The sequence below is a fragment of the Puntigrus tetrazona genome, chromosome 7 (assembly GCF_018831695.1).
Source record: "Puntigrus tetrazona isolate hp1 chromosome 7, ASM1883169v1, whole genome shotgun sequence".
NCBI classification, from domain to species: domain Eukaryota; kingdom Metazoa; phylum Chordata; class Actinopteri; order Cypriniformes; family Cyprinidae; genus Puntigrus; species Puntigrus tetrazona.
Window position 1 is genome coordinate 25,221,378 of NC_056705.1, and position 12,408 is coordinate 25,233,785.

At 36.5% G+C, this 12,408-nt stretch overlaps 1 protein-coding gene across 1 annotated transcript; it reads left to right on the plus strand.

Annotated features, from left to right (window-relative positions):
* Positions 1–1,590: 1,590 nt before the first annotated feature.
* On the plus strand, positions 1,591–12,147 carry cdh5 (cadherin 5). Its single transcript, XM_043244231.1, has 12 exons — positions 1,591–1,858; positions 4,321–4,545; positions 4,727–5,009; positions 5,164–5,277; positions 5,623–5,793; positions 5,883–6,064; positions 6,225–6,478; positions 6,599–6,735; positions 7,494–7,606; positions 7,706–7,808; positions 8,693–8,935; positions 9,731–12,147. Exons 2-12 carry the CDS (start codon positions 4,321–4,323, stop codon positions 10,213–10,215), a joined length of 2,310 nt encoding a protein of 769 aa, XP_043100166.1. The 5' UTR covers positions 1,591–1,858; the 3' UTR covers positions 10,216–12,147.
* The last annotated feature ends 261 nt before the right edge of the window (positions 12,148–12,408 follow it).

The window sequence follows — 12,408 nt, forward strand, 5'->3', positions numbered from 1 at the left end:
AAAAAATGGAAACCAGTGTGTGGGTTTGTGTGTGTTTTAGAATTATTAAGTATAACAGTATTATTATTTTTAATGGATAATGAAACTCATTAAATGATTGTTTCATTTAAAGTACCAATACAATACTGTAATAAATACAACTTAGCCATATGTACTGTACAGTAGCGCTGCATGTCTACAATAACAGAAATACTGTAAAAAAAAGTATAAAATTTGTATATTAAATAATATTATTATAAAAACACTATTTATAATTATTTAGAAGCATTTGAAGAATCTACTTTAATTATATTTTAGAAGATATATAAGGATACATGTTTTAAAATGTTCATTCATATATATATATATATATATATATATATATATATATATATATATATATATATATATATATATATACACACACACACACACATAATTATCAATTATTAAAGTATTATTTTTAAAGAATAATGAAATTCATGAAATGATAGCTGTTCCGTATTACAAAAATATTGTAAAATATGAAGTTTCAACTTTGAAAGATAGTTGATCTTGAGCCACAAAGCATACAAGCAGTTATCTAACCTTTTATACTGTATAATTATATATGTCTTGAGTACTATCCGAATTGGACAGGTATCACAGAATGAGTAGGTTTCCACTTCATGCCATATTGAAAGTTTAATGACTACAAAATAAAAACATTACATTTTCTTCCCCTTATCACAATCAGATTTTATTTTTACATGTGCTAGTTAAAAAAAAAATAAGGTCAAGTAATACTCTCCGAGGAGAGGAAGCAGATTTAAAGTCAACCAAATTTGAACAAAAGTTCTGCAGGGCGTTCTGAGCAAGGGCTAAAAAAGGATCAAAGGTCAGACCGATTTTTTTTACCAGAGGCCTGTCGTGAGAGTCTGTCAGCCACGTCTTTCAAAGTGAAGGCCAGTAGATATATTCAAAGAAATAAGAATATCCTTGAAAAAGCCAAGGAGCAGACAAACAAACAAAGGCAAATGTCAAGCAGGGCTGCACTTCAGCAATTGCCTCTCTGTCTAAGCACCCAGGGGTATTTATCTTAGGTCCCCTGTCAAAACGGCTCGGCCATTCTGTGCAACTAATCCTACTAAACTGACTCTCTCCACTTAGATCAATGGGGCACAACACTAAGCATTTCTGACAGATACATACATCCGCCGCGAGTCCCAGTCCCTAAACTCAGCCCTCCGCTGAATGCACGACTAGACCCCTCCACCCGCCCCTTTCTCACTTACTAGTTTAGACAAGATCACAGAGGCAGATATGACAGTCAGAGCCTCTGTAAAATTAATACCACTCAGAGAAAAATCTCTCGGGATTACTTTAACTCCGTTAACCTGTTTATCTTGCTCTTTATTCTATAGCTTTGAATAATAAATCACTTTTGCTTTCCTCTCCTCTTTGAGGGAGCAAGCTGGAACTTAATGATCTCCCACCTCCAGCCCCCTCAGTCTCTCTCTCTCCCAGTCGCAATCGTTCCCCCCGTCTCTTTCGCTCTCTCTCTCTCTCGTTCAGCGGTGTAATGCTCCGCTTGCCTCTCAGAGCTACTGGTGGTCAGGGGGCTGCGAATCTTATCTGATTTTCCAGAGAGGGGTTTGGAGCTGGACTAAAGAGGCAGGGACAATAACAGGAAGCGGCCAGAGGAACTGCTGGGCTGGGCTGATCACTTTTGCCACTGGAGTGGCCTGATTGTCCAGTGAGCAGCTCTGTGGGAGCTCAGACAGGTTCACATGCAGCTGGAAACAGACACCGCCGACCTGAGACTGAGGAGGATATAATACGACTCATTTACTGAAGGGATTTCGAATTTAGGAAGGCTGTTGAAGGGACCAAAACTCTGGTAGGTGTATTTTTTTTTTTATTTATATAAATATTGTTTTTTGTATATATGTCTTTATATATGTATACATGTCTTTATATATGTATATGTGTCTTTTTAATATTTCAATATGAAGTTCAATTGAAATATTTACATCTGTTTATACTGTGTATCTTGGATACTGTACGCGATCTATTAGGTTTTAATTTGTATTGGAATATTTCTCACCAATTTGAATGATGCTTCCTTGAACGATAGGAAGGAAATTCCTAAGGAACGCTGATTCCCCCGTGGGAAGACGTTGAACTTATCTGGATGTAACATTTTACTTAGGAACAAAGAAACTGTTATAAATCCGTGCACCATCTGTCCTGCTTTTTTTCTTGAAACAGCACAGCAGTTACAGGTTATTCTTAATGTCTCATCCCATATGCCACTGTAGGAATAACGTTTTAAGAGATGTGGAAATCAGTGCTCATCATACGATGAAAGTTGGTGCTGTTAATTATTAAAGGTTATGTAAAACATCACAGTTCAGGTTATAAATAATATAAAACATGCCAGCCGTGAGCTTGACATTATGCAACACATATACTTAGAATCTAAATGAAGAGAGGTGTACCAGATGAGTCAGAGGTGAGAACAGGTGCGGTGGCAGTGGCAGTGGCACCTTTAACAGGTTGCTGGAACTTGTGACACTGAAGACGTGTGCGATAGAAAGGAGGGGAGAGTTGATTTGTGTCAGGCTGGATTTCCTAGAGGAGAGAGTAGGCAGACTGCAGATTGCTGGAAGCTGCTCCGTGATTAAACCTATTTTAATCTGAAGCCCACACATCCACATACACACATACGCGCAAATCCTTTCAAATGACTGGTTGAAACAACAATCGCTGTGGCAATGGTGTGCTTTTCAATAATGTCAAGTGTTGAAAACAATTTGTATTGAACACGCTTCAGTGTCAATGTGCTGAGATTACAACGAGTCTCAGCTACGAAGCTGATGGCACGGAACTGTATTAAAAAACATGTTCGCTTGTTTTTTTGCTGATAGAGGTGGGTGGGAAATTCAAGAGAAATACGTGATGTTTACATTAGACTTGTTTGGATGGAAATTATCTTCCCTCATTTTTTTCTATAAAAATATACTAGAAAGTATAATACAAGAGATAGTGAAGTAGAAAAGGGGATTAAAATGAATTAAAATGACTTATTTTAAATATGACACGAGCAGTGTTGCTGACTAAATTAATATTCATTTACCATAGATTGAAATATAATATGTGTAGTTTGCATTAAAAACAGGCCTACAGAGAGTATATATATATATATATATATATATATATATATATATATATATATATATATATATATATATATATATCTAAGAGTGTTTTGTTAAATTTCCATTAAGTTATAATGTTATTTCTATATGTTCTCTTAAGTTATTAAGTCTATTTTTGAATTTTGCAAACATGGCAATGTTACTTTTAAATATTTTTTGAACAGCCTAAAACATATAGCCTACTTTTAAAAACTGTCAGATGAACATCCAGGTAAAACATGAGAAGTAATAAAAGTTTTGTGCAAATATTTTGACCATTTTAAAGAACATTATTCAAGACTAAACAATACAGAACAGAACATGATAAAAGACTACTGTTTTTATAGATTCAAGAGAAACTTTTCAGAACATCAGACAAATGCTTTGTACATTATTTTGCATTTGGCAACTTAAGATAATCTTAAACAATATTATTTACTTATTTTATATTATTATTGTTATTACTATTTATATTTAACTCATTTGTAAGAACGAATTTGTAAAAGAACTCTTTCAAGTCCTACCAAAGAGTGGATAATGAGGAACATTTCCCTTTTGCCCTAGAAGGAGTAGAAAGAAAAAAAAACTGGCATGAATAAACAGGGACATTAAAGTTCAAATGAGCTTGAAGCATGGCTAGCATATTATCTTATGTGCTGCCCATACATTTCTGAAGCCATTGTTTTACAGCTTATGTGAAAGTAATCATTTTAAGTAGAGGACTTTATGGGGCCCTATAGCAAAGATTTAGCAATTTGGGAACACTTAAGAAGCATAATCCACCTCATCTTAATATCATCATCTAAATGAGTCTAACATAAGAATGGTCCATCAAGCTAAAGTGTGTTATCTGGGATGGGAATGTAGTAGGCTAGGGAATGTATTAGTGGGCTTTAACAGTGTCACACAGTTAGAGTGTGCTGCTTCCCATCATACAGAAGAATACAGTCGAAAGTTTGTGCCACAGGAGGAACCCTAATGAGACAGACCGTTTAATAAAAGGATTTCAAAGTCAGAGATTACAATGGACTTCTTTTCTTTACTTCCTTCCTTTTTTCTTTCCAACATACTGAGTTGTGTGAGAGCGAAGAAACAATCTTGAAAGGCATGAATTAATGTATATATTTTTTTTTTGTTTTTTGTTCATTCGCATGGTGTGCAGATGATGAAACAGTCTGCCTGCAGGCAGATGACTGAGCCTGGCTTCTGGGCAGGTGTCCTGGTGGTTTTATGTACTCTCAGCATGGGAGCTGATGTCCACCCAGCTCTGAAAACATCATCCACGCCGAGCAGAGTGCTTCAAAGGCATAAGAGAGCCTGGAAATGGGATAAACTTTATGTGAATGAGGAAATGCCTCCAAAAAACCCACCTGAAAAAATTGGAAAGGTAAAGGCTCTAAATAAAGATCAATTTAACGAAAGTATAGTGCTGCTTGCATATACAGCTTACAGTCAAGAAAAAATCTAATAGAGTCCTCTTTCAAATATTATGTAAAATTAGATATAAAAAACTAAATATTTGGATTATTGTAATTCATGATTTTACTATACTTTTCCTCCTTTTTCAGCTAGAGAATACATTTTACGATGCATCTGCAAGATACAATCTCTCAGGAGAAGGTGCTAATACCATTTTTACTGTAAATGACAATGGGGATATCGTTGTTAATACAAAGTTGGACCGGGAGGAGAAAAGTGTTTACAATCTGACAGCTTCACTCATCAGCCTTAAAACCAGAAAACAGCTTGACAAGGATGATACATTTATAATAGTGGTCATGGATATTAATGACAATAGCCCTGTGTTTCCACCTGACATCTCTGGATCCATCAGCGAATCTTCTAATGCAGGTAACAGGATGACCACAGCTTTACAAATATAGGAGTGAAGAACTATTATGTAGTTTACCCTGACGGATTTATGAAATGTGGTTTGTGTTGCGGTACTGTAAAACAGCCAGCAAAACATCATTTCATTTAATTTCTGGACGCATTATCTTTCTAGGATCTATAGTAATGACAGTAAAGGCAACTGATGCTGATGATCCCACCACCCAAAATGGAATGATTGGGTACAGCCTTCTGAATGGAACAAATCTTTTCAACATCAACAATAAAGGTTTGCAATCTACCCCAATAGATAAGCAAATAAACTTACAATTTAAAGTAAGGTTTTTTTCTGTTTTAGTTGAATTTTCAGCAGTCATTACTTTAGTCTTCACTGCCACACGATCCTTCAGCAATAATTTTAATATCCTAACTTCATGCTCAATAATTGTTTTTATTATTATTATTATTATTAATTATTACTATCAGTGTTGAAAACAGTTGTGCTACTTAATAATGTAGTGGAAAACATATTTTCCAGTATTCTTTGATTGAAATGAATGTTCAGCAGCAAGAATGTTCAGTTCATGGCCGTATTTTATGGCTTTATGAATATCTTTGTTTGGTTTGTCTTTAGGTGAAATCAGAACATTGACAGGCACCCTTGACCGAGAGAAACAAAGTCAGTATCTAATTGCTATACGCGCCAAAGACATGCCAGATGTTTATTCTTCTGGGAATTCTGCTATTACCGTCGTGACTATAAACATTGATGACATAAATGACAACATTGCCACCTTCAAATCAGGTAAGATGACCCTAAAAGCTCCATAACACTGCATGCTAGACTAGACTATCTTTCAAATCGCTGTCAACAAAATGTCTTTTTCTCCTTAGGACAATACCATTTTAATGTAAAAGAAGACAGCAAACCTGGAAATACAATTGGCAAATTACTAGTTGAGGACAAAGACGAGATACAAAACAAAGATCCTTCTTTTACTATACAACGTAAATTTGATGAGGTGTTTGCCATTAAACTAAATAATGAGAAAGATGGAGTTCTTAGCCTCAAAGTGGTAAGCGTTTCAAACTTCACTACTAAACAAGCTTCAAGGCAACTTGAATTTCTAAGACTAAGCATCGCACTTTATGATATCGATTAAAGTTGACATTTTATCTCCTAAAATTATTCTCTTTAAAATGATTGTTTTGCTCATTTTTTCCCTAATCACTCAGCCTCTGGACTATGAAACGGAGAAGATGCACAAGTTTAGTGTAACCGTGTCAGAGCGCACAGTGTCTAAATCACCAGATAACCAGGGACTCAAACTGCAGACGACGGCTGAAGTTTTCATCAATGTAATCGATGTTGACGAACCACCTGTTTTCAGCCAAACTGAATACAACATCAGCATCTACGAGGGCCCGTACAAGAATCCAATTGGAGCTGTTTTAGCAAAGGATCCAGATAAAAACGGATACAAAATACGGTAAGATTTTTATTCATCAAAAAAGAAGAAAGCCTTCTGTGTTTTGTTGTACTTTCATAAACGTTATAATGTAAACAGATCAAAATGGTTTTATCTAATATTGACATTTGATTTTTCTAGTTACTCTATTGAAGACTCAAACTGTCCTGTAACTGTGGATCCTGTACAAGGACATCTGTCTTTGAAGAGGCAACTGGACAGAGAGGAAAAATCCTCCTACACCTTCCAGGTTACAGCACAGGAGGATGTCTCAAATGGTAAGATATAAACAAGCTTTCACGGCCTAATCATTTACGCTAACAGTCAAACGTTTTGACACACCATCATTTTTCCCCACATTTTACAAAAACACTGAAGGTTTAAAACTGTGAATGTAAATTATGTGGATTATTTTTCAGGGAACAAGTAGTGTTTCATATTCATTTAAGGCACCGTTCATTTATATCTGTAAAAAAATTATCATTTGAGCTTCTATATAAAATTGTATTTAACACCATGAGGATCATTAATTCAGCTGTCTAAACCTTTAGTATTTGTGTTTCCAAAATATGTGATTTTGCTTGTGATTTCAGTCTTATTTATATTCTGGAGCGATCACAAGCTCACTGAATTAGCTCTGGCTAAATCATCTGTTAATCAAAGATTTGGATCAACAAATCCAACACAATGTGACTTTTGGGAACTGTTTTGTTTTGCTATGCTAATTACATGTAATTGCAAGAGTACACTGATTTAATTAGAAATTAATATTGTAGCAAAAGTTTTTAGTAAAACTTTACATATTTACCAAATAACAGCAATATATTTACAGACAATTAAATGAATAAAAAATATATATACAACCTATATATATATATATATATATATATATATATATATATATTATCTATTCTAAAGTGTTACCATATAAATATGTATATACTGTATATAAGCTTTATCATCATTTGTCTGATCATCATTATTATGATCAAGCTCATTAATAACTATGTGGGGTTTTTTTTCTCTGAATCCTCAGGTCTAATGTCCTATGCGCTGGTTAATCTGAAGGTTCTTGACATCAACGACAACAAACCAGAACTAACTAACAGTAGCCACGTGTATGTCTGTGAGAGCGATAAACCTGGAACAGTAAGGAGTCTCTTGAATACATTTCACATTAACACATTTATGATGATTTTTTCTTTAGCTACGTATTTCTTTAATCCTTCATTTATTACCCTCTGGCAGATCATCGGGACTGTCGGTGCCTACGACAAAGACGAGAATTCAGGCAGGTTTCGTTTCACTCTGGCAAAAAGGAGCTTGAACTTTTCCCTTGAGGATAACAGAGGTGAGCTGATCCACGTTCACTATACGGTCGGTCAACAGAGTGGGTCTAAACATCTTTAATAAGACACTCTACAATTAAAGGTATAGGATAATGTTTGTAAAGTTTAATTTAAAAGATCATGAATGATATTAAGACTGCTTTAATCTTAGTTGTCTGTCTATTCCAAAGCAAACTAACCGCTGCTGAGTTCTCGAGCAATCAGGGATGAAATGAATAGGGCAAAACCCACCAAAATACTGTAAAATGCATTAGGTACAAGCTTTCTGAAAGCAGCTGTGATCTGACACTCCATCTTCTAAATGTGCCAGACTGAGGAACATTTTCAGGACACTGAGGTTTCTTTTCTCACAGCTGTACAATGAACTAATATGAAGGTTTACTATTTTAAACCGGAACAGGAAAGTAAAGTAGTTTGTCCAGGTGAAATGACTGCTATGGTTAAAACTTTAAAACAGACACATACACACACACACAAAAAAATCCAAACATGTTTTCGGTTCATAAAATAATAATTAACATTTATTTTATCCATGTATTTAAGCAACAACAGAACGTTGCGTTTTACAATTGCAACCGACCGACCTCAAAATGTGCTAGATGAGCATTTCAGTTTAGGCCACACAGATGTCAAAGTGAAGATTTACTCTTCCTACTATTGTGTGAAATGGGATATTCTTAGGCCCGGTTGCATTGAATTGTCACAAAAATCTCGGCAACATTTCCCTCAATGCATCAACAGAAAACAAAAGCGGAGTAAAATGACAACAATAGCACTGCTGATGAAAATTGTTAGCTTGCACCTGTGCCGTACACAGTTAGTCATTTCCCCTGAATACGAGCAAAATTAATGACTGCATCTCTTTAATTATTAATGTTTGTTGCAGATAACACTGCGAGCATTAGGCTGAAGCAAGGCGGTTTCAGCACAGAGGACTCGGTGGAGCACATGCTGGAAATCGAAATCAGCGATGGAGGGACGCCAGAACAGAAGAGCACTAACCGCCTCCATATTAAAGTGTGCACGTGTCAGACGGATCGACGGGTGGAGTACTGTATGGCCTACGCCCGAGCTGGAATGAGCGTCAGCGCCCTCTTAGCCATTCTTCTCTGCATCGTCACCATCCTGGGTACATTTAGACTCGCTCTTATCTCACTTGTTTTTTCTTCTTTCTGTTACAAAGATATTCATGAAAGACCATCGACTCATACCGCATAGTTTTTATTTTAAGAAACAAAAAAGCAAATGTATCATTTAATCAGGCCCAGATTATGCAGGACTCGTGACCTGACAGGAGCACGGTTATATTAATGATACATGTGAACATTTTAAATCCTTTCTTTGATGAAAGGCCGTAATTTCCCAAGTGGAGACTCTGTATATTTTATTCACCATCTTAGGATCCTTTAAGTGGTCTGGTTGTATAAATAACCCAGGTACTGAACACTAAATAAGAGCATGTAAGACAGTCGCTTAGTTTGCTCCTTTTCATTGTCTTGTTTTTTATTTGTCTTACTTACCACTTTAGGGTGCATATTATGTATTGCTACTTATTATAACCTAACGCGCTAAAAGTACATACAAAAAGTATAAAATGTAAAAAGGTAAATCTCAGTGACAGACCTTTGCTGAAAGTGTGAGATGACAGTTTGCTTGCATCTCTACACCTTTTCCAAAGCAGAGGTTCACGCTTGCATTTCTAGATAAGAGTGATGACAATTAAGACAAGACTGTTGGTGATAGTCACACCATCAAACAGACGAGAAGTGTTGAAGTTTTCTGATGTTCACAGATCGCCGTGATAACTTCTTCATACCACCGTGTGTTCAACGTAGAAATAAACAGAGAGATGTTAAAATGATTATTAAAGAAAGAAAGAAAGAAAATAACGTTGAAATGGTGTCTATTTCTTCCATCTTGTTAGTCATCGTCATCCTCATCGTGTTGCGGAGGCGCTATCAGAAGGAAGTTTTGGTTACCAAGTCTTCTGGCGAAATCCACGAGCAGCTGGTGAGGTATGATGAGGAAGGAGGTGGAGAAATGGACACAAACGGTTATGACGTCTCCATCCTATCCTCTGCTTGTCACGACAGCAGCTTTCGGCCCGGCACGGGCCCTTCACTGTATGCCGTGGTGAAGAAACCATCTGCTTGTAAGGGTGATATGGCCATGATGATCGAGGTGAAGAAGGATGAGGCCGATCATGACCGTGATGGGATTCCCTACGATACTTTACACATCTACGGCTACGAGGGATCTGAATCCCTGGCTGGTTCCCTCAGCTCTCTGGACACATCTTCCAGTGGGTCCAATCTGGACTACGACTTCCTGCATGAGTGGGGACCTCGTTTCAGGACCCTGGCTCAGCTCTATGGAGTAGACGGCTCGGACTCTGATAGCTCTGACTGATCTTACTGAAGACCAGGGTTATCAGGTAGTCATCGTCCTAGGAGGACACATCAGCATGATGGAGACCGCTGTTTTCGATTCTTGGGACTTTTTGTAAGGGCCCCTTTAAGAAAGGGATTAACAAGTGCCAATACTTGTTTCCTTCATGCATTGTTATGACATTTTGATGAGCACTGTATTTGTAATTTTCATAGAAGAAGTGTATGTTAGTAGAAAAACATGCCTTGGTTTTTCAGACTGGTTTTGTCCAGGTGGGTTTTGTATAAAACAGCATTGGACACTGGCTGGACAAACTCTGTGGTTTATCCTTACAGCAAATATGATTTTATTTTAACACGAAATATCACATTTTTGTTTTGTTTTTTTATTTTTGTGTGTATTGTATCACTCAACCCAATGTCATGAGATTTTTAAATTTTGGCAACTTGGTGGTGAATTTGTATGATTAGATTTGTAAAAAAAAAAAAAAAAATATTACCCACTTCTAAACCTAACCACGAACATAGATTAAGATTATTTTTTTCTGTGTTTTCTGGACTCATAGTCAGTGTAATTGCAGAGCCAGCATTGTTCAGCAGACTCTTCTCATCAGGAAAACTACTGTATTGCCATGGGAGCAACAAAGGAAGCGGTGATAGCTGTACTTTGAAAGAATTAAAGGCTACTCCAAGTTTATTTGACAGGAATCATCAGCACATCGATTGTTATGAGTAAAGCCCAAATCTCAAAGGTCCACTATTATAAGGCAATTGCAGACGTCTCAGGAAACATGCAGCGAGTTGTAAGCCTGTTGAAATGTGAGAAGTGGTCTGAATAACTAATACCAAGTGAATCATAAGTGTGGCTTTGTATTTAGCAGCGCCATTTAACTTGCTAAATATTTTGATGATAGTTATAACCAAAATATGTAGCAGGCCAGCCAGTGTCTTGACAACGTTGTTCATCTTTCATTCAAGACTAAATAGACATAGACAAGATCTCCTTTCATTGAAAAATTTGTAAACCGTCTTTATACCTTAAATATTTACCTCTGTGCACAAACTCTACCGTTTCCCCCATTAACTTTGTGCACAATATGTGGAAGCCACCTTCTCCCTTTCCTGAAGGGAATTACACGCCAAGCACTCTTCTCCTGTCTCGTTTAACTTGAGCAGCTCCGTCACTGAAATGTCAACTTCCTGTCTGTGTGAGCACAAGGAAACGCACTTCCCGTTCACTTATCTTTTAAGTGAAGGAACAGATTGAAACCGTTTTCCTGTTTTCTCGTCTTGGAGGGATAAAGAAAGAAAACTTGGGAGAGCAGGAACATGTTAAAGAACAACAGAAATTGCTGTCTTGGCATTGTCCTTTGAGACAAACGGTGCTGCTCTTGAATGCTTCTTTTTTTCCACCATTTTCATCTCTTTCTTAAATTATTTTAGAGAAATTGCTTATAATTCTTATGTGTTATTCTAGTTGTAGAATTAGCTGTTCAATCACTAGAGTGTGTAACTACTGGGCAAAGACTATTACAGGAAATAAAAATGATTCTGCAAATCTGCTGATGCAAATGAGCAAAATTTACAAAAGTTGAAAAAAAACTGGAACCCTAACTAAAATGGCCTTCTGTTGATAGCATATGTGATTGTTCATCATTGTTAGGATATTTCTTGTAGGCATGTATCCTTTGAATTAGCGGTTATCGACATTATGGCCAGTTTAAAGTGTATAGTGTGTTGAATGAGCAAAAGTGTCTGAGATTTGTTGGGAAGGTCCAGTAGATGTCAGTGTTGGGCAGTCAGTATAAAATATCAGTAAGTGGTTCTTATGTGTGTTAAGAAGGACAAAAAAATGTGCCTTTTTTCTATTATTGCTATTGTTAAAAAGATTCTTTTTGTTTTCTGTTTTGAAACTGCCAATTTTGTATTTGAATAATAAACTTCCATAAAATAGTTTAAGTGTCCTTAATATAAAATAAATAGTAGATAAACGTAAAGTTTGATGACAAGATGTGTGTGAGTGTGAATGTAGAAGAGCATCTGTGTCTCGTTAAACCGATGTTGTAGGGGTAGCAGAGGGTGCCTTGAGGTGAAGTTCACAATGTCTGTTGTTTATCGCGCAGACAAACAGATCGCGCAGATAGCGGCACGTTATCGGAAATTCCACAGTGATGTCACGCCTAACACATCTGTGAGACACCCAGCTGGGACTTCC

Coding starts and splice junctions, on each gene's coding strand:
- cdh5 (XM_043244231.1), top strand. CDS start 4,321: ATGATGAAACAGTCTGCCTGCAGGCAGATGACTGAGCCTGGCTTCTGG. Junction 5,794..5,882: donor CATTGCCACCTTCAAATCAG/GTAAGATGACCC, acceptor TTTTCTCCTTAG/GACAATACCATTTTAATGTA. Junction 6,065..6,224: donor GAGTTCTTAGCCTCAAAGTG/GTAAGCGTTTCA, acceptor CTAATCACTCAG/CCTCTGGACTATGAAACGGA.